Source organism: Salmo trutta, chromosome 14 (assembly GCF_901001165.1).
Source record: "Salmo trutta chromosome 14, fSalTru1.1, whole genome shotgun sequence".
In the NCBI taxonomy this organism is placed as follows: Eukaryota; Metazoa; Chordata; class Actinopteri; order Salmoniformes; family Salmonidae; genus Salmo; species Salmo trutta.
The window spans coordinates 84932802-84956047 of NC_042970.1; the positions used below are offsets into that span (position 1 = coordinate 84932802).

Consider the following 23246-nt stretch of genomic DNA (forward strand, 5'->3'; position numbering starts at 1 on the left):
ACTACCGGTACCCAAAACTACACAACTAATCACAACAGCAATACCATTGCCTTTAACAAATCTTAGTTCAGTCACCAGTTTAAGTTGAGAGTGGGGGTATCCATGGCATTTTCCAATTATGTTCCTATTTTACAAGTCAAAAAAATTGAGAACCTTTCATAATGTTGCCAAACAAAGACTCAACAAACTTACCTGAGACTCCCTGTCTGCCAGTCTGTCCCTGCATATCTGTCCCCAACTCTGCTGTCTGTGTGCCATCTGTTGCCTGCTCTGCCTAATGACATCATTGTGAAACATTTCCATTAGAATTTCATTTCTTTCTTATGAACATTTTATCAACTAGTCTTTGAGATATTAGGCTACTAGGGTTCTTACTATGCGTTTTGGTGTATTGAAAAATACTCTGATGTCCGTCTTATATTTTTCTGCCATTTTTCTACCTGGCTGGCTGGCTACACACACAGTGTGTAGGTTATTTACAGTAGGAGATGGGCTTCTATCATATTCAATCATTCTATTTGGGCTTCGATCTAAAAGGTAGCTAGCAAATGTGAAACGGATTGCAGTGACAAGAGTTGACAGCTGTATGAGTTCACCATTTACACAACATATGCTGCAACCTTTTGTAATTTTAATAGTTTGTTTCATATTGGCTGGCTTCCAACAATAGCTGAATTTGCAAAGCTAGCGAGCACCAATTCAGTTTCAGTGGTGTTTGCTATAATCTTTGCTACCCGGGTTAAATAAAGGTGAAATAAAATAAATAAATAAAAGTTCATTTGCGACAATTTAGCTTTTGCAACGAGACCATTAAATATATTTAAGATAATGGTAGAAGAGAGTGTAGTTCTGTTCAGTTTGGATTTCAGTTTATCGCTAACCTTATCACAGGGACTTTGAAGCACTAACTTACATCATCTGCATGCTGATTCCATCTTTGATGACGCCACATAAATGGAATAGGTACGAGCTAGCTTAATAGTTAATATTTGCGCGCTAGCTCTGCATATTCAGCTAGTGTGTGTGCGCAATTGACTGGATTAACCTCACGTCAGTTACGTGCATTGAGTGCCTTTCAGACAGTAGATACGACCTCTCTGTTACCTAGCAAGCTAAGGAACTGGCAGTGGATCAAACCATTGTGAGGCAAAGGGTGGGGGGGGTCGCAATCTTTTGAAACTTAAAAACGCGCTATAAAGTGTCTATAATCAGCACAATTACTTTCATTGCGTATTATTAATATGATTTAAATTACATAGTTATGTTTCAGTGATATATTGGGGGGGGACAAATCATATTTTTCCCAGGATGGGGGGGGTCGTGTCCCCCCCGTCCCCCCGGGATTTCCGCCCCTGCTCTCTTGTTAGAACACTTTACAATGTGACATCAGAAAGAATACATTCTGGACCAATAACAGGCTTAGTGTTACTAGTAGTCCTATATTTCATGGCTATCAATAATTGATATATTGAATGTGTCCCAAATGGCACCTTATTCCCTATAGTGAACTACTTTTGACTAATGGTGCACTATATAGGGAATATGGAGTCATTTGGGATGTACACATTGTCTTAAAAGAGCCTCAGCTTAAAGTGGTTGTCTGGTTAAATAACTCTCTCTCTCTCCCTCTCTCCTCACAGGTCTTCATATCAGTTTACTGGGGAACCTAGAGGCCAGAGATTGCGGCCGGGGCTTCATAGCCAAAACAAGAACACTGTGTGTTGATACAGATGAGTGTAACGTGTGGGACAGTACCCCACCCTGTGGAAGTAATACCACGTGTTACAACACATATGGAAGCTTCTACTGTCACTGTCGACCTGGGTTCATATCCACAACGACTGTCAACTTTACCTTTTCTGGACAATGTACTGGTGAGTATTTGTGTGTGTGTGTGTGTGTGTGTGTGTGTGTGTGTGTGTGTGTGTGTGTGTGTGTGTGTGTGTGTGTGTGTGTGTGTGTGTGTGTGTGTGTGTGTGTGTGTGTGTGTGTGTGTGTGTGTGTGATGCGAGAGTCTCAGTTCATGGTCATGTATGAATTAGGAAGTGCAGCTCAGTTTCCATCTCATTTTGTGGGCAGTGTGCCCATAGCCTGTCTTCTCTTAAGAGCCAGGTCTGCCTACGGCGACCTTTCTCAATAGCAAGGCTATGCTCACTGAGTCTGTACATAGTCAAAGATTTCCTTAAGTTTTGGTCAGTCACAGTGGTCAGGTATTCTGCCACTGTGTACTCTCAAATAGCAAATAGCTATTCTAGTTTGCGCAGTTTTTTTGAAAATTCTTTCCAATGTGTCAAGTAATTACCTTTTTGTTTTCTCATGATTTGGTTGGGTCTAATTGTGTTGCTGTCCTGGGGCTCTGTGGGGTCTGTTTGTGTTTGTGAACAGAGCCCCAGGACCAGCTTACTTAGTGGGCTCTTCTCCAGGTTAATTTCTCCGTAGGTGATGGCTTTTTTATGGAAGATTTGGGAATCACTTCCTTTTAGGTGGTTGTAGAATTTAACGTCTCTTTTCTGGATTGTCATAATTAGCGGGTATCGGCCTAATTCTGCTCTGCATGCATGATTTGGTGTTTTACGTTGTACACTGATCCCAATAGTACCCAAACAGAGGTTACTACCCTCACTGTTCCCAATTCTACTTCCCCAAACAGAAGTCACTGCTGTGCAAACCGCCCCACAAGGACAGGTCTAGGTTCAATTGTACTGTGTAAGCCTGGATAATGATGATCAGTAAGGGACTATATAAACTGATCTGAGTGTGGTGCTTATATTACAGTACAGACTTTCTTCTGTTGCTGTAGATACCGTTATTCCACTGGCAGGTTCCTCTTTCTAGTGTTGAGCCCAAATGGTACCCTATTCCCTATATAGTGCACTACATTAGACCAGGGCCCATAGAGCACTATATAACAGGGTGTCATTTGGGATGCATGCTAGGATGGTTACCACGGTAACATTTCATCACTGGTGTGCTGTGAGTTTCTGGGTGTTTTAATCTCCACCTCAACTTCCTCTCTGTTTCATGTCTTCATTTGTATCTTAGTTAGTTGGTATCTGATGGTAAACATGGTTACCCATGGCAACAACTTGGATCTACGATGAGCATGATAAGGATGTGACAGTTTTCATTTGCATGTGTTGTGGTGTGGAGTTGTGGTGCAGATAACATGCATGTGTGATGGTTGTTAGTTCTCATTGTGTTGTGCTGTGTCCTGTTGTGTGGTTGTTGTTGTTGTGCAGGTGTGATGGTGGTATGTTAAATTGTGTTATGTTGTGTAATGTTGTGTTGTTGTGCAGGTGGGATTGTGTTGTTTTGTTGTGTAGGTGTGATTGTTTTGTGTTATGTTCTGTTGTGTTGTACTGTGTAGTTTCGATCCAGGTGTGATGGTTGTGTTTTGTAATATGTATGTGTTGTGTTGTGTCGATCCAGGTGTGATGGTTGTGTTTTGTAATATGTATGTGCTGTGTTGTGTCGATCCAGGTGTGACAGTCGTCTTTTGTAATATGTATAGTATGTGGTGTGTAGTGTTGATCCAGGTGTGATGGTTGTGTTTTGTAATATGTATGTGCTGTGTTGTGTCGATCCAGGTGTGACAGTCGTGTTTTGTAATATGTACAGTATGTGGTGTGTAGTGTTGATCCAGGTGTGATGGTATTGTTTTGTGTTTCCTTCAGTACTGACCTGTGACCAGGTCAAAGAGGATCAGACTCCTGGACAGGTGAGTTCTAAACCCTGACACCTGATGTCACTCATAATGACTAACACTTTAGGGTGACATTTATAGAATATGGCAGTGAGCAGTCAGTGAAATATCCAGAACATTTATAGAATATGGCAGTGAGCAGTCAGTAAAATATCCAGAACATTTATAGAATATGGCAGTGAGCAGTCAGTAAAATATCCAGAACATTTATAGAATATGGCAGTGAGCAGTCAGTAAAATATCCAGAACATTTATAGAATATGGCAGTGAGCAGTCAGTAAAATAACCAGAACATTTATAGAATATGGCAGTGAGCAGTCAGTAAAATAACCAGAACATTTATAGAATATGGCAGTGAGCAGTCAGTAAAATAACCAGAACATTTATAGAATATGGCAGTGAGCAGTCAGTGAAATATCCAGAACATTTATAGAATATGGCAGTGAGCAGTCAGTAAAATATCCAGAACATTTATAGAATATGGCAGTGAGCAGTCAGTAAAATATCCAGAACATTTATAGAATATGGCAGTGAGCAGTCAGTAAAATATCCAGAACATTTATAGAATATGGCAGTGAGCAGTCAGTAAAATAACCAGAACATTTATAGAATATGGCAGTGAGCAGTCAGTAAAATAACTGATTTCCAAATACTGCAACTCACTTTTGCATCTTATAATGAGTTTTAAAATCTCTCTCTGTCTCTCTCTCTCTCTGTGTGTGTCTCTCTCTATCGCTCTCTGTCTCTCTAAGACCACTTTAGAAACAAGTGTTTTAATTAGTACTTTTAAGTGCTATCTTCTGGGACTATAATATATGTCAATATATTTCCTCTCTCTCAGACGGTTCCAGGTTTAGCTGGTCTCCTGTCTCTGATGAGGAAAAGCTGTCTGGCATTAAGTAACTCTGGGGACGCAGCCGGAGGGAGACTGACTGGAGAGATCCTACTGGAGGTTAAACAAACTCTCTCTCACACACACACACACACACACACACACACACACAAAAGCATATAAACCTTGTTCACTCCCTTCCTTTTTCCTGTTTCCACTTCCTGTGTGTAGAATGTCTTCACAGAGATAGACAGTCTCCTGTCTCAAGGTATCCTAAGCAACAGCCGGGAGGTGAGTGGGTTGCTAGGTGCCGTGGAGGACACCTTGATGCTCATCGGGCCACAGCTCAGAGACACCCACACCACCATGGAAACAGACCACACAGGTAACACACGCACACATACACATGAACTTCCAGACACAAACTCACACATGCACACACACACACATCCTCCTTCACCTTTCTCCTTGTCCTTGTACACAGAGGCAGAGCTAGCAGTGAGGAGGGGACAGACTCCGCCCATTGGGCCAATCAGCCTGGCCAATGACAACGCTCGACTCGACACCAGATGGGAGACAGCCACCGGCAACGGGACGTACCCAGGTAGGATACTCATCCTCATCATCATCATCACCATCATATCTATAACTAAGAACTGTATCTTTTAGTACCAGTAACTTTCCCAGGTTGCCTAGAAATCCTGGATTCCGCATTTCCTGCTTATTCAAATCAAGTAAAGTAAAATTGTATTTGTCACAGGCATCGAAATGCTTACAAGCCCTTAACCAACAATGCAGTTTTAAGAAAAATAAGTGTGAAGTAAAAAATAGATAAGTAAAAAATAAACAAATAATTAAAGAGCAGCAGTAAAATAACAGTAGTGATGCTATATACAAGGGGTACCGGTACAGAGTCAATGTGTGGGGGGCGGGTTAGTCGAGGTAATTGAAGTAATATGTACATGTAGGTAGAGTTATTAAAGTGACAATGCATAGATAATAACAAGAGAGTAGCAGCAGCGTAAAAAAAGGGGGTGGGAGGGTAGCTTATTTGATTAGATGTTCAGGAGTCTTATAGCTTGGGGGTAGAAGCTGTTTAGAAGCCTCTTGGACCTAGACTTGGTGCTCCGGTACTGCTTGCCGTTCGGTAGCAGAGAGAACAGTCTGTGACAAGAGTGACATAATGGTCTTTGACCATTTTTAGGGCCTTCCTCTGACACCGCCTGGTACAGAGCTCCTGGATGGCAGGAAGCTTGGCCCCAGTGATGTACTGGGCCGTACTCATTACCCTCTGTAGTGTCTTGTGGTCGGAGTTGCCATACCAGGCAGTGACGCAACCAGTCAGGATACTCTCGATGGTGCAGCTGTATAACTTTTTGAGGATCTGAGGACCCATGCCAAATCTTTTCAGTTTCCTGAGTGGGAACTTGAATCTCTCAACCTGCTTCACTACAGCCCTGTCGATGAGAATGGTGATGTGTTCAGTCCTCCTTTTCCTGTAGTCCACAATCATCTCCTTTGTCTTGATAACGTTGAGGGAGAGGTTGTTATCCTGGCACCACACGGCCAGGTATCTGACCTCTTCCCTATAGGCTGTCTCATCGTTGTCGGTGATCAGACCTACCACTGTTCTGTCGTCAGCAAACTTAATGATGGTGTTGGAGTCGTGCTTGGCCATGAGTCGTGGGTGAACAGGGAGTACAGGAAGGGACTGATCACGCACCCCTGAGGGGCCCCCGTGTTGAAGATCACCTGTGGCGGCCTTTCAGGAAGTCCAGGATCCAGTTGCAGAGGGAGGTGTTTAGTACCAGTGTCCTTAGCTTAGTGAAGAGCTTTGAGAGCACTATGGTGTTGAAATCTGAGCTGTAGTCAATAAATAGCATTCTCACGTAGGTGTTCCTTTTATCCAGGTGGGAAAGGGCAGTGTGGAGTGCAGTAGAGATTGTATCATCTGTGGATCTGTTGGGGCGGTATGCAAATTGGGGTGTAGGGTTTCTGGGATAATTTTGTTGATGTGAGCCATGACCAGCCTTTCAAAGCACCTCCTTATTCCAGGAATCTTCCAACCAGGAAACCTGAAAAACCTGGGAATTCTGGGAAAGCTACAAGACATACTGGTAACTTGTTTCATTCTGTGCTTCACAGGTTTCACTCTGGCTGGGTTGGTGTGTTACAAGACATTGGAGAGATCTGTCAACAACTCCTTCCAGTACCTCACTGACACAGACACAGACACAGACACAGACACCGCCACAGCATCAAAGCCTAGCTACCAGATCAGTTCCAAGGTGGTAACAGCTCTCGTCAGTAACCCAGCAACAGAACACCTCACCCAGCCTGTCATCCTCACCTTCAAACATCTACAGGTATCATTTAATAATATTATAATAGCTGATGTTAATATATGATGTATGAAAATATTATAGCATATTATAATCGTACATCTACAGGTATCATTTGATAATATAACATATGCCGTAGGGCTGATGTTAACATATCAAGAATGTAAATATTCTAGTATATCATAATCATACAGCTACAGTTAGGACTTGCATTTTTCCACATACCGACGATGGCCTAACATACTGACGATGGCCTCACATACTGACGATGGCCTCACATACTGACGATGGCCTCACATACTGACGATGGCCTAACATACTAACATTCTGACGATGGCCTAACATTCTTACGATGGCCTAACATTCTGATGATGGCCTCACATACTGACGATGGCCTAATATACTGACGATGGCCCAACAGACTGACGATGGCCTAACATTCTGACGATCGCCTAACATTCTGACGATGACCTAACAGACTGACGATGGCCTAACAGACTGACAATGGCCTAACATACCGACGATGGCCTAACATTCTGACGATGCCCTAACAGACCGACGATGGCCTAACATACCGACGATGGCCTAACATACCGACGATGGCCTAACATACTGACGATGGCCTAAAATACTGACGATGGCCTAACATACTGACGATGGCCTAACAGACTGACGATGGCCTAACAGACTGACGATGGCCTAACATACTGACGATGGCCTAACAGACTGACGATGGCCTAACAGACTGACGATGGCCTAACAGACTGACGATGGCCTAACAGACTGACGATGGCCTAACATACTGACGATGGCCTAACAGACTGACGATGGCCTAACAGACTGACGATGGCCTAACAGACTGACGATGGCCTAACATACTGATGATGGCCTAACATACTGACGATGGCCTAACAGACTGACGATGGCCTAACAGACTGACGATGGCCTAACAGACTGACGATGGCCTAACAGACTGACGATGGCCTAACAGACTGACGATGGCCTAACATACTGACGATGGCCTAACAGACTGACGATGGCCTAACATACTGACGATGGGCTAACAGACTGACGATGGCCTAACAGACTGACGATGGCCTAACATACTGACGATGGCCTAACAGACTGACGATGGCCTAACATACTGACGATGGCCTAACAGACTGATGATGTCCTAACATACTGACGATGGCCTAACATACTGACGATGGCCTAACAGACTGACGATGGCCTAACAGACTGATAATGGCCAAACATACTGATCTGTTGAAGAGACAGTTCTCTAAGAAGTGCTTAGCCAATGTTTCATCCTCCTCTCTCACTCTCTCTCTCTCTCTCTCTGTTTCTCTCTCTGTCTCTCTCTCTCGCTGTCTCTTTCGCTCTCTCTCCCTCCCCCACCCCCTACACCAGGTGAGGGCGGAGTCAGTGGAGTTGAACTATACCTGTGTGTTCTGGTCGGAGGGGCGTGTCCATGAAGAGGGAGGGGCGTGGTCAAGGAGTGGCTGTGTCAAAGTCACGTCTAACGCTACACACACTGTGTGTTCCTGTACCCACCTTAGCAGCTTTGCTGTTCTCATGGCCCTCTACCCTGTAAAGGTACACACACACACACACACACACACACACACACACACACACACACACACACACACACACACACACACACACACACACACACACACACACACACTGGGTGATGTCAAGATAATGCTCCTTACCCTATGTTGTCAGTTGAGTAGGTTGAGTAATGAGTTAACCTGGTGAACAGGCTAATTCTTTCCCTGCATCCCTGCATCTTGATGTTATACAGTGGTGATTTTAGCATGGAAATCTTGGTGGGGCAAACCCAAATAAATGTGAGATGCATGCCAGCAAAGCCACTACACAACACACTAAACAATACATTAATTGCACTATAACGGTGACAAACGGTGCCCACAAACTGTTAGGGCCTACATAAAGCTGTCCCAACAGCTGAGTCCCAACAGAAGTTCCAACACCTTACCACTGTTACACCTGGCTATCAGCGGAGCCTTGTCTGGCAGCGAAACAGTTCATTCAGCCTCATTTACTGCCTTTTAAAAAAACATAGCTGATATGGCTGACTTGCTTAAACAAATGTGGTTTCTACTGACAATTGACATGTACAAACTATGGCATATGGGGATGACAAGCGGATAAGAGGGAATCCGTAATTTCGATTAAGACATTAATGAGCGAGCGACGACGGATGTAGTCAATATACTATTTGTTCAGCAATTTTGAAATGTACATTGACAGAATTTAGAACATGGGCCATTCTTACAGTGTACTCCCTGTACAACAAGTCATAAACGTAGGATAAATAAAGGGGGCAGATAAACAGACAATGAAAGCTCTTACAATATTCAATGATTACATTTCTCTAAAACAGGTTATAGGCTTCATGTGCACCACCAAGTTAGAACAGTAGGCGAAATTAAGAGGTGAAAATTGACCAAATTATTAGGGTGACGCACATGGGCAACTAACAGCTTACTACACAACATACACTTAGTTTTACTTTCTTAGCTACAGTATACATATCTCCCTTGCATATTACATAATTTAAACAGCAGCATACATGACATTTTTGGACTCACCTTATGAAGGTGACACGGCGATCCTATGTGGGTAAATTTTGTCATCAAAGTCTGGCATTCTCTGGATTTATGGTGGGAACTGAAAAAAACACACACAGCCACTCTATTGAAGAGAAGGCTAGGGGTTAAATGGTAAAAACACACACAGCCACTCCATTGAATAGAAGACTAGGGGTTAAATGGTAAACACACACAGCCACTCCATTGAATAGAAGACTAGGGGTTAAATGGTAAACACACACAGCCACTCCATTGAATAGAAGCCTAGGGGTTGCTTTGCGTTGTTTGCAGTTAGCCACTGATTCCTTAAAAACCACTTATTGTTGAATTTGCAATTTTCCAACTTGTTGTGTAATCTTTATGTCCAATGGCCGATGAGCACCGATACGTTTTATCCATAATTTCTCTTCATTTTTTCTCTTCATATGACAAGGATTAAAAATGTCGACTTGATTCATGATCGTCACTGCTAGCTAAGACTTTGAAAGTAAGATGTTGACATGATCAGTCCAATCAAATCCACTGTACATATAATGTGATTTGACGTCATTTTATCTGTGGCCAATGACCTTGAGCCTTCTTGGAAGGACACTTGTAGTATAACTCTATGGCAGGACCCAAAGGGCTGGCATTTTGGATGTCTACCCCTACTAAGGACTTAAACTTGGCGATGACGTAGTGCCCGCATTAGTGACAGAACACTGAGCCAAACACAGCGCAATGCTCCTATTTTCTGCTGCCTCGCCCCATCATCACAGAAAGCACAGAGCTAGGTTGAAACACCTGCATTTTGGAGCTGCCTCACTCAAGAAAACTAAAAAGAGACCATGTTTCTATGCGGCTTTATAACTCAATGATATATATATATGTTTATACATTGTTTGCAAATTGATGTGTGACACATATTAATGCCAAAATAGCATGCAAAACAGGCAAGCCCAAAACAAAAAATAAATGTATACAATTGAAGTCGGAAGTTTACATACACCTTAGCCAAATACATTTAAACTCAGTTTTTCACAATTCCTGATATTTAATCCTAGTAAAAATTCCCTGTCTTAGGTCAGTTAGGATCACCACTTTATTTTCAGAATGTGAAATGTCAGAATAATAGTAGAGACAATGATTTACTTCAGCTTTTATTACTTTCATCACATTCTCAGTGGGTCAGAAGTTTACATAGACTCAATTAGTGTTTGGTAGCATTGCCTTTAAATTGTTTAACTTGGGTCAAACGTTTCGGGTAGCCTTCCACAAGCTTCCCACAATAAATTGGGTGAATTTTGATCTATTCCTCCTGACAGAGCTGGTGTAACTGAGTCAGGTTTGTAGGCTTCCTTGCTCGCACATGCTTTTTCAGTTCCGCCCACAAATTTTCTATAGGGTTGAGGTCAGGGCTTTGTGATGGCCACTCCAATACCTTGATTTTGTTGTCCTTAAGCCATTTGCCACAACTTTGGAAGTTTACTTGGGGTCATTGTCCATTTGGAAGACCCATTTGCGACCAAGCTTTAACTTCCTGACTGATGTCTTGAGATGTTGCTTCAATATAGCCACATAATTTTCCATCCTCATGATGCCATCCAGTTTGTGAAGTGCACCAGTCCCTCCTGCAGCAAAGCACTCCCACAACATGATGCTGCCACCCCCGTGCTTCACGGTTGGGATGGTGTTCTTCGGCTTGCAAGCCTCCCCCTTTTTCCTCCAAACATAACGATGGACATTATGGCCAAACAGTTCAATTTTTATTTCATCAGGCCAGAGGAAATTTCTCCAAAAAGTACAATCTTTGTCCCCATGTGCAGTTGAAAACCATAGTGTGGCTTTTTTATTGCGGTTTTGGAGCAGTGGCTTCTTCCTTGCTGAGCGGCCTTTCAGGTTATGTCGATATAGGACTCGTTTTACTGTGGATATAGATACTTTGTACCAGTTTCCTCCAGATTCTTCACAAGGTCCTTTGCTGTTGTTCTGGGATTGATTTGCAATTTTCGCACAAAAGTACATTCATCCCTAGGAGAAAGAACGCGTCTCATTCCTGAGCGGTATGACGGCTGCGTGGTCCCATGGTGTTTATACTTGCGTACTATTGTTTGTACAGATGAACGTGGTACATTCAGGCGTTTGAAAATTGCTCCCAATGATGAAAGAGACTTGTGGAGGTCTACAATTTTTTTTTCTGAGGTCTTGGCTGATTTCTTTTGATTTTCCCATGATGTCAAGCAAAGAGGCACTGAGTTTAAAGGTAGGCCTTGAAATACATACACAGGTATGCCTCTAATTGACTCTAATGATGTCAACTAGCCTATCAGAAGCTTCTAAAGCCATGACATCATTTTCTGGAATTTTCCAAGCTGTTTAAAGGCACAGTCAACTGTATGTAAACTTGTAACCCACTGGAATTGTGATGCATTGAATTATAAGTGAAATAATCTGTCTGTAAACATTTGTTTGAAAAATTACTTGTGTCATGCGCAAAGTAGATGTCCTAACCAACTTGACAAAACTATATTTTGTTAACAAGAAATTTGTGGAGTGGTTGAAAAAAAAGTTTTAATCACTCCAACCTATGTAAACTTCCGACTTCAACAATAATATATATATTTTTTTTTTATTATTTTTTGTTGCAAAAAATGTGTGGCACAAAACAGGTGCCCTGAATGACAGGTCGCCACTGATGTTATGTGTTATGTAAACCTCTCTCTCTCTCTCTCTCTCTCTCTCGCTCTCTCTCTCTCTCTCCCTCTCTCTCTCTCTCTCCCTCTCTCTCTCTGTCTCTCTCTCTCTCTGTCTCTTTCTCTCTCTCTCCCTCTCTCTCTCTCTCTCTCTCTCTCTCTCTCTCTCTCTCCCTTTCTCTTTCTTTCTCTCCCTCCCTCCAGCACACCTTTGAGCTGCGTCTGTTGACGTGGCTGGGTCTGTCGGTGTCTGTGGTGTGTCTGTTGCTGTGCATCCTGACCTTCTGGCTGTGTCGGTCCATCCAGGAGACACGCACCACCATCCACCTCCACCTCTGTGTCTGCCTCTTCATCGCTGACCTCGTCTTCCTCACCGGCATCTCTCACACACAGAGCAAGGTGTGTTTAGGGATGTGGGGACTGTGTGTTTGTATGAGTTTGTGTGTGTGAGGGATCAAGGTATATATAGCAATTTCTCTTTTTAATATTTTCCTTGTCACTTTGATTTGGTGTTGCTTCCCCCTAGGATCTTGTACCCCCTTCTATACGCAGGATGACAAACAAATAACAGAAAATAAGCCCTATTTACATACAGTCAGATCTGAATTTAAGTTTTTGAATATTCAATTTGACTTTTATCCTATTCGTCTCTCCTCCTCCCCTCTCCTTTCCAACCCCTCTCCTCTTCCTCTCCACTCCTCTCCTCCTCCCCTCCCTCTTGCCCCTCTGCTCCTCTCTCTCCTCCCCGGTGCCCTTCCCCTCTCCTCTCCTCTCCTCTCCTCTCCTCTCCTCTCCTCTCCTCTCCTCTCCTCTCCTCTCCTCTCCTCTCCTCTCCTCTCCTCTCCTCTCCTCTCCCTCTCCTCTCCCTCTCCTCTCCTCTCTCAGGGAGGATGTAGGGTTGTAGCAGGTCTCCTCCACCTGTTCTTTCTAGGATCCTTCAGTTGGATGTTGTTAGAGGGGGTTCAGCTCTACCTCATGGTGGTCCTGGTCTTCAACACAACCATAAGGTATTGGATATATTTACTCTATGGTTATAAATTATTATGTCTTAGTATATATATATATAGTATACATTAGTATTTATTTGTATTATACATTTTTGTTATATTCGTTTAGATACGTAATGTCTGTATTTATACACTGCTCAAAAAAATAAAGGGAACACTTAAACAACACAATGTAACTCCAAGTCAATCACACTTCTGTGAAATCAAACTGTCCACTTAGGAAGCAACACTGATTGACAATACATTTCACATGCTGTTGTGCAAATGGAATAGACAACAGGTGGAAATTATAGGCAATTAGCAAGACACCCCCAATAAAGGAGTGGTTCTGCAGGTGGGGACCACAGACCACTTCTCAGTTCCTATGCTTCCTGGCTGATGTTTTGGTCACTTTTGAATGCTGGCGGTGCTTTCACTCTAGTGATAGCATGAGACGGAGTCTACAACCCACACAAGTGGCTCAGGTAGTGCAGCTCATCCAGGATGGCACATCAATGCGAGCTGTGGCAAGAAGGTTTGCTCTGTCTGTCAGCGTAGTGTCCAGAGCATGGAGGCGCTACCAGGAGACAGGCCAGTACATCAGGAGACGTGGAGGAGGCCGTAGGAGGGCAACAACCCAGCAGCAGGACCGCTACCTCCGCCTTTGTGCAAGGAGGAGCAGGAGAAGCACTGCCAGAGCCCTGCAAAATGACCTCCAGCAGGCCACAAATGTGCATGTGTCTGCTCAAACGGTCAGAAACAGACTCCATGAGGGTGGTATGAGGGCCCGACGTCCACAGGTGGGGGTTGTGCTTACAGCCCAACACCGTGCAGGATGTTTGGCATTTGCCAGAGAACACCAAGATTGGCAAATTTGCCACTGGCGCCCTGTGCTCTTCACAGATGAAAGCAGGTTCACACTGAGCACGTGACAGACGTGACAGAGTCTGGAGACGCCGTGGAGAACGTTCTGCTGCCTGCAACATCCTCCAGCATGACCGGTTTGGCGGTGGGTCAGTCATGGTGTGGGGTGGCATTTCTTTGGGGGGCCGCACAGCCCTCCATGTGCTCGCCAGAGGTAGCCTGACTGCCATTAGGTACCGAGATGAGATCCTCAGACCCCTTGTGAGACCATATGCTGGTGCGGTTGGCCCTGGGTTCCTCCTAATGCAAGACAATGCTAGACCTCATGTGGCTAGAGTGTGTCAGCAGTTCCTGCAAGAGGAAGGCATTGATGCTATGGACTGGCCCGCCCGTTCCCCAGACCTGAATCCAATTGAGCACATCTGGGACATCATGTCTCGCTCCATCCACCAACGCCACGTTGCACCACAGACTGTCCAGGAGTTGGCGGATGCTTTAGTCCAGGTCTGGGAGGAGATCCCTCAGGAGACCATCCGCCACCTCATCAGGAGCATGCCCAGGCGTTGTAGGGAGGTCATACAGGCACGTGGAGGCCACACACACTACTGAGCCTCATTTTGACTTGTTTTAAGGACATTACATCAAAGTTGGATCAGCCTGTAGTGTGGTTTTCCACTTTAATTATGAGTGTGACTCCAAATCCAGACCTCCATGGGTTGATAAATTGGATTTCCATTGATTATTTTTGTGTGATTTTGTTGTCAGCACATTCAACTATGTAAAGAAAAAAGTGTTTAATAAGATTATTTATTTCATTCAGTTCTAGGATGTGTTGTTTAAGTGTTCCCTTTATTTTTTTGAGCAGTATATTATTTCCTAATCTATTATATATTTTCATTATATATATTGCTTACAACTTTATTTTATCTTGCTATTATTTACCTTGGTGTGTTACATTTTCTTTTAACTGCTATTTTATGAATCTCTGTGATTTTTTTCCTTATTGGAAACCTCTGTACCTGTATTTTATTAAGCTCTTTGATTCTTCTTCTTACTGTAGACCTCTGTACCTGTATTTTATGAACCTCTGTGATTCTTCTTCTTATTGTAGACCTCTGTACCTGTATTTTATGAATCTCTGTGATTCTTCTTCTTACTGTAGATCTCTGTACCTGTATTTTATGAAGCTCTGTGATTCTTCTTCTTACTGTAGACCTCTGTACCTGTATTTTATGAAGCTCTGTGATTCTTCTTCTTACTGTAGACCTCTGTACCTGTATTTTATGAAGCTCTGTGATTATTCTTCTTACTGTAGACCTCTGTACCTGTATTTTATGAAGCTCTGTGATTCATCTTCTTACTGTAAACCTCTGTACCTGTATTTTATGAAGCTCTGTGATTCTTCTTCTTACTGTAGACCTCTGTACCTGTATTTTATGAAGCTCTGTGATTCATCTTCTTACTGTAAACCTCTGAACCTGTATTTTATGAAGCTCTGTGATTCTTCTTCTTACTGTAGACGTCTGTACCTGTATGCTGTGGGATATGGACTGCCACTGGCTATAGTCATCATCTCTGCTATCACCTACCCAGATGGATACGGTACCACACAACAGTGAGTCTGAGTCTCTAACTCTGTGTGTGTGTGTGTGTGTGTGTGTGTGTGTGTGTGTGTGTGTGTGTGTGTGTGTGTGTGTGTGTGTGTGTGTGTGTGTGTGAGAGACTGTGTAGCAAATCTGTTCCATATAAATAACACCAGATAATGTTATTCTAACGTTATCCTGTCTCTGTCAGCTGTTGGTTGTCTCTGGAGAGCGGTTTTATGAAACATAAATATAACATGTAAATAACACCAGATAACCTAATTCTAACTTTAATCTAACCTAATTCTAACGTTCTCTGTGTGTCAGCTGTTGGTTGTCTCTGGAGAGAGGTTTTATAAAACATAAATATAACATGTATATAACCTAATTCTAACCTTATCCTCTCTGTGTGTCAGCTGTTGGTTGTCTCTGGAGAGAGGATTCATCTGGAGTTTCTTAGGCCCAGTGTGCACCATCATCATCCTCAACGCTTTCATCTTCATCATCACTGTCTGGAGGCTGGCCCAGAAGTTCTCTAGTCTCAACCCTGACCTCTCCAACCTACGCAAGATCAAGTAAAGAGAGAGAGAGAGAGTGCGTGAAACTGAGAGATAGAAAGAGGGATGGAGGGAGAGAGAGAGAGAGAGAGAGAGAGAGAGAGCGTAACCTATACACTAGGAGTCAGGAAGCAGGTGCAGAAGGAGAGTTTAACCTCACTAGGGTAGGGGGCACTATTTTCACCTCTGGATGAAAAGCGTGCCCAAAGTAAACTGCCTGCTACTCAGACCCAGAAGCTAGGATATGCATATAATTGGTAGATTTGGATAGAAAACACTCTAAAGTTTCCAAAACTGTTAAAATAGCGTCTGTGAGTAGAACAGAACTGATATGGCAGGCAAAAACCTGAGAAGAATCCATCCAGGAAGTGGGGGAGAGAGAGAGAGAGAGAGTGTAACCTAAACACTAGGAGTCAGGAAGCAGGTGCAGAAGGAGAGTTTAATAATGGAGGGATTAGAGAGAGAGAGAGAGAGAGAGAAAGAGAGAGAGAGAAAGAGAGAGAGAGAAAGAGAGAGAGAGAGAGAGAGAGAGAGAGAGAGAGAGAGAGAGAGAGAGAGAGAGAGAGAGAGAGAGAGAGAGAGAGAGAGAGAAAGAGAGAAAGAGAGAAAGAGAGAGAGAGAGAGAGAGAGAAAGAGAGAGAGAGAGAGAGAGAGAGAGAGAGTGTAACCTATACACTAGGATTCAGGAAACCGGTGCAGAAGGAGAGTTTAATAATGAGAACAGGAGCAGCGTACTGAACGTGAATGAAACTACTGCCTGAAGACAGGCTACTGAGGGCTAAATAATGGGGAATTAATCAAGGTAATGATGAAGTCCAAGTGTGCATACCGAGGGGGAGCAGGTGTGCGTAATGTGGGTTGCCAGGTGTGCACAATTATGGTTGCCATGACCGGAGGTTTGTAGACCGGCGACGTCGAACGTCAGGGAATGGAACACAGGTGTGACAGAGAGAGAGGGGAAAAGACAGAGAAAGTGATGGAGAGAGACAAATAGAGGAACGGAGAGATAGGTGAATGTAGAAATGTAGTGAATGTATGGAGAGTGACAAATCCTTGGTGTGTTTGAATAAATGATTTTATGCAATTCAGTTTTTAGCTGCCATAGTACATTAAATAAAACTGTACTAAAACCTTTCCCTCCCTCCTCCCACCCCTCTCCTCCCTCCCCCCCTCCTCCCTCCCCTCCCCCTCCTCCCTCCCTCCTCCTCCCCCAATCCCCCCCTCCTCCCTCATCCACCCCTCCCCTCCTCCCTCCTTCATCCCCCTCCTCCCCCCCTCCTCCTCCCTCCCTCCTCCCCCTCCTCCTCCCTCCTCCTCCCTCTCTCTCTCCAGGGTGTTCACAGTGACAGCAGTGGCCCAGCTGTGTGTGTTGGGTACTATGTGGATATTTGGAGTGTTCCAGTTCCAAGAAGAGGGGACAGTGGTCATGACATATCTCTTCACTATCCTCAACTCTCTACAGGGAGCTCTGCTGTTCATCATGCACTGCCTACTGAACAAAACGGTATGGTGTGTGTAGTGTGTGTGTGTGTGTGTGTGTGTGTGTGTGTGTGTGTGTGTGTGTGTGTGTGTGTAACACTGTGCTCTGCTGCCCCCATCAGGTGAGAGAGGAGTATGGCAGGCTCCTGTCCTGTATCTGCACACCACTGAAGAAGAGATACTCAGCGGTCAGCACTACCAACCCTTCTTCGAGCCACTCCCAGGTACACACACACACACAAACAGACAGACACACACACACACACACACACACACACACACACACACACACACACACACACACACACACACACACACACACACACACACACACACACACCACTTTCACTGAGTTAACCTCTGTTTTTTGACATTTGTCTGTCCTAGGGGTCAAGGAGCGCCCATAACACTGGGGAGTCGCTGATATGACGTCACCAAACCTCCACCACGCATTGCTTTACCACTCCTCCCGTGACAAAGGTTCCCACTAGACGGCCAAACTGTAAAGTCAAAATGGTCGATATCGTAAACATTTATGAAAAACAATATTTGCATTTAGCGGTGTGGTTAATTTCTATGGGCTAGGCAAGCGTCCCACCCGTGGTGCACCCTATCAACAGCAGGTGAAATATCAAGAGCGCCAAATTTGAAAACAATTAAATGTCATAATTCAAATTTCTCAAACATACAACTATCTTACACCCTTTGAAAGATAAACATCTCCTTAATCTAACCACGTTGTCCGATTTCCAAAAGGCTTTACGGCGAAAGCATAAAGTTAGATTATGTTAGGACAGTACATTGAAAATAGCTGTGTGTAATGTTTTGTCAATTCAAAGACAGGCTCACCAAAAGCAGACAACCAGCTAAAATTACGCACTAACCTTTGACAATCTTCATCAGATGACACTCCTAGGACATTATGTTAGACAATACATGCATTTTTTCATATTTATATCCAAAAACAGCATTTTACAATGGCGTTGATGTTGAGGAAATATTTTCCCTCCAATACCGCCAGTCAATCAGCACAACAAATTAAATAATTACTATTCGAAACCATTGGTAAAATATTATATTGTCATTCAAAGAATTATAGATTAACATCTCGTGAACGCAACCGCATTGCCAGATTTAAAAATAACTTTACTGGGAAATCACACTTTGCAATAAACGAGGTCCTGTGCTCAGAATAATAGGCTTGGCGATACAGACTAGGCACCATGTTGGAGAGATCTAAAATCAAAAATACTATGTAAATATTGCCTTACCTTTGATTTTCTTCATCAGAAGGCACTTCCAGGAATCCCAGGTCCATAACAAATGTAGTTTTGTTCGAAAAAGCTCATAATTTATGTCCAAAAAGCTCCGTGTTGTTAGCACGTCCTGTAGGCTACTCAAAAACATGAACGTTGCCCTTCATCAAAGAGGGAAAAGAAAATATTTACGTTCGTTCAAACATGTCAAACGTTGTATAGTATAAATCATTAGGGCCTTTTTCAATCAGAACTTCAATAATATTCAAGGCGGACGATTGCATTCTCTTTTAAAACGTATTGGAACGAGAGTACCCAAACATGCACTCGCGCGCCAGAGTAGTATTGGCCATCCGCTTATGACCAACGTTCCAAGTCTCTTGTTTGGTCAGTTTTCACAGTAGAAGACTCAAACCATTTTGTAAAGACTGGTGACATCTAGTGGATGGCGTAGGAAGTGCTCAATGATTAATGAGTCCCTGTGTGTTTCAATGGCATAGGCTTAAAAGTAATTCAACACATCAGATATCCACATCCTGTCAGAATTTGTCTCAGGGTTTTGACTGCCATATGAGTTCTGTTATACTTACAGACACTATTCAAACAGTTTAAAAAAATTCAGAGTGTTTTATATCCAAATATGTTAATAATATGCATATCCTAGCTTCTGAGTTGGTGTAGGAGGCAGTTAAAAATGGGCACATATTTTTTTCTAAATTCTCAATACTGCCCACTAGCCCCAACAGGTTTTAAAGCACTTCAAACCCAAGAGCTGAGCCCAGAAACGAGCCCTCTCAGTCAGCTGGTGTTGAACCTCACCAACCAAGCTGACACCAGCACTGCTTCAAAAGAAAGGATTCAAATAAACAAAATCATGAACCAATCAAAGGACTCATATTTACAACATTGGAAAAACGAAACAAAATCCCAAAGCCGACTAAATTGCTATCTGACCCTAAACAGAGAATATGAATTGGCTGATTATCTCTACTCTGTCAGAGATACGAAGCAGAGACAGATCCTTACCAAGTACAGGCTGAGTGACCACCTGGCAGAGACAGATCCTTACCAAGTACAGGCTGAGTGACCACCTGGCAGAGACAGATCCTTACCAAGTACAGGCTGAGTGACCACCTGGCAGAGACAGATCCTTACCAAGTACAGGCTGAGTGACCACCTGGCAGAGACAGATCCTTACCAAGTACAGGCTGAGTGACCACCGATTGGCAATAGAAACCGGCAGACATGAAAAGACATGGCTACCCAAAGAGGAGCGTGTATGTGGTCACTGCACGACAGAGGAGGTAGAGACAGAGATGCACTTTCTCCTTTACTGTGATAAATATTCCTCACAAAGAGATTCCTTATTCACAGAAATGACTACATTTATTCCAAATTTGAATTTATTAAACCCAGAGGAAAAAGTAAAAATACTGATGGGCGAAGGAGAAACGGCTCCTCTTGCAGCCAAATATGTATTTGCCTGCCATAGCCTGAGGGACACTGAATAATAACATCTGCATAGTAAGCAGTAACTTACTTATTATTGTTATTACTATTATTATTGTTGTTTATCATTCCAAATAGTAGTGGTATGGGTGGGAATGGTAATGATAGCAGTTTCTTGATGATGGTGGTAGTAGTAGTAGTAGTAGTAGTAGTAGTAGTAGTAGTAGTAGTAGTAGTAGTAGTCGTCATCGTCGTAGTAGTAATAGTAGTAGTAGTGGTAATGATGATAGTAGTTGTAGTACTGATGTAATGGTGAAGATGACCGTTATTTAGTTATAAGTTAGTTATAGTTTCATTTTCCATATTTAGATTTTTATATTTATTACATTACATTCTACTATTGACTGTTACCATTTTATTGTTATTATTTTTGTATTTAATTTTGTATTATTATTTACTGCCATTTCATATTATTATTTGTTTATAATTTTATTACAATGTATATTGTATACATTGTTGCTTTGGCAATATTGACACAATGTTTTTCATGCCATTAAAGCAGCTTGAATTTGAAAAAAAAAAAATTGAGAGAGAGAGAGAGATTCAACCATATAATTACTTTAAGCTTAGGCTCTTTTAAGACAATGTGTACATCCCAAATTACACCATATTCCCTATATAGTGCACCATTAGTCAAAAGTAGTTCACTATAGGGAATAGGGTGCCATTTGGGACACATCCAATATATCAATTAGTGATAGCCATGGGATATAGGCCTACTGGTAATACTAAGCCTGTTGTTGGTCCAGAATGTATTCTTTCTGATGTCACAGTGTAAAGTGTTCCAACAAGAGGGAACCTATCAACAAAGCCATGTGGGATTGTTACTATTCTACTGATCTACATGTTGCAACCTTTCGGTTACTAGTCCAACACTCTAACCACAAGGCTATGCTGCCGCCGAAGGTCTGGGGAGTTTCCTGGCCATGGACCGAAAATATCGGTGTTTTGTTCCCCGAGCCACTTAGTTATCACTTTTGCCTTATGGCAAGGTGCTCCATCATGCTGGAAAAGGCATTGTTCATCACCAAACTGTTCCTGGATGGTTGGGAGAAGTTGCTCTCGGTGGATGTGTTGGTACCATTCTTTATTCATGGCTGTGTTCTTTGGCAAAATTGTGAGTGAGCCCACTCCCTTGGCTGAGAAGCAACCCCACACATGAATGGTCTCAGGATGCTTTACTGTTGGCATGACACAGGACTGATGGTAGCACTCACCTTGTCTTCTCCAGACAAGCTTTTTTCCGTATGCCCCAAACAATCAGAAAGGAGATTCATCAGAGAAAATGACTTTACCCCAGTCCTCAGCAGTCCAATCCCTGTACCTTTTGCAGAATATCGGTCTGTCCCTGATGTTTTTCCTGGAGAGAAGTGGTTTCTTTGCTGCCCTTCTTGACACCAGGCCATCCTCCAAAAGTCTTTGCCTCACTGTGCGTGCAGATGCACTCACACCTGCCTGCTGCCATTCCTGAGCAAGCTCTGTACTGGTGGTGCCCCGATCCCACAGCTGAATCAACTTTAGGAGACGGTCCTGGCGCTTGCTGGACTTTCTTGGGTGCCCTGAAGCCTTCTTCACAACAATTGAACCACTCTCCTTGAAGTTCTTGATGATCCAATAAATGGTTGATTTAGGTGCAATCTTACTGGCAGCAATATCCTTGCCTGTGAAGCCCTTTTTGTGCAAAGCAATGATGACGGCACGTGTTTCCTTGCAGGTAACCATGGTAGACAGAGGAAGAACAATGATTCCAAGCACCACCCTCCTTTTGAAGCTTCCAGTCTGTTATTCGAACTCAATCAGCATGACAGAGTGATCTCCAGCCTTGTCCTCATCAACACTCACACCTGTGTTAACAAGAGAATCACTGACATGATGTCAGCTGGTCCTTTTGTGGCAGGGCTGAAATGCATGAAATGAAATGTTAGCTGTGCTGAAAAGCCTGGAATTAAATGTTTTTGGGGGATTCAGTTCATTTGCAGGGCAAAGAGGGACTTTGCAATTAATTGCAATTCATCTGATCGCTCTTCATAACATTCTGGAGTATATGTAAGTTGCCATCAGACAAACTGAGGGAGCAGACTGTGAAAATGTATATTTGCGTCATTCATTAAAATCTCTCTTGAAAAAGCCAAACCTTGACCCAGAAAATATAAAAAACTATCGGCCTATATCGAATCTCCCATTCCTCTCAAAAATGTTAGAAAAAGCTGTTGCGCAGCAACTCACTGCCTTCCTGAAGACAAACAATGTATACGAAATGCTTCAGTCTGCTTTTAGACCCCATCATAGCACTGAGACTGCACTTGTGAAGGTGGCAAATTACCTTTTAATGGCGTCAGACCGAGGCTCTGCATCTGTTCTCGTGCTCCTAGACCTTAGTCCTGCTTTTGATACCATCGATCACCGCATTCTTTTGGAGAGATTGGAAACCCAAATTGGTCTACACGGACAAGTTCTGGCCTGGTTTAGATCTTATATGTTGGAAAGATATCAGTTTGTCTCTGTGGATGGTTTGTCCTCTGACAAATCAACTGTAAATTTTGGTGTTCCTCAAGGTTCCGTTTTAGGACCACTATTGTTTTCAATATATATTTTACCTCTTTGGGATGTCATTCGAAAACATAATGTTAAATTTCACTGCTATGCGGATGACACACAGCTGTACATTTCAATGAAACATGGTTAAGCCCCAAAATTGCCCTCGCTGGAAGCCTGTGTTTCAGACACAAGGAAGTGGATGGCTGCAAACTTTCTACATTTAATCTCAAACAAAACAGAGATGCTTGTTCTAGGTCCCAAGAAACAAAGAGGTCTTTTGTTGAATCTGACAATTAAGTTAACA

General features: G+C 43.0%; 1 protein-coding gene across 3 annotated transcripts in view; it reads left to right on the top strand.

The window, feature by feature from the left end:
* The window catches only part of LOC115147752 (CD97 antigen-like), a 101129-nt gene that overhangs the window by 13522 nt on the left and 64361 nt on the right, over positions 1-23246 (top strand). Inside the window, exons 2-15 of one of the 3 annotated variants that reach the window (XR_003866489.1) lie at positions 1641-1874; positions 3675-3718; positions 4545-4655; positions 4767-4920; positions 5020-5139; positions 6681-6901; positions 8288-8473; positions 12375-12569; positions 13056-13177; positions 15540-15635; positions 16020-16178; positions 17493-17664; positions 17762-17863; positions 18027-18119. Coding sequence is in view for 1 of the 3 variants with exons in the window: in XM_029690046.1 (XP_029545906.1) it covers positions 1641-1874; positions 3675-3718; positions 4545-4655; positions 4767-4920; positions 5020-5139; positions 6681-6901; positions 8288-8473; positions 12375-12569; positions 13056-13177; positions 15540-15635; positions 16020-16178; positions 17493-17664; positions 17762-17863; positions 18027-18068 (1958 nt within the window). In the remaining 2 variants the exon portion in view is untranslated. Of the gene's footprint in view, positions 1-1640; positions 1875-3674; positions 3719-4544; positions 4656-4766; positions 4921-5019; positions 5140-6680; positions 6902-8287; positions 8474-12374; positions 12570-13055; positions 13178-15539; positions 15636-16019; positions 16179-17492; positions 17665-17761; positions 17864-18026; positions 18183-23246 lie in introns of those variants that run through there. The other 2 variants (XM_029690046.1, XR_003866490.1) reach the window with 2 other exon arrangements.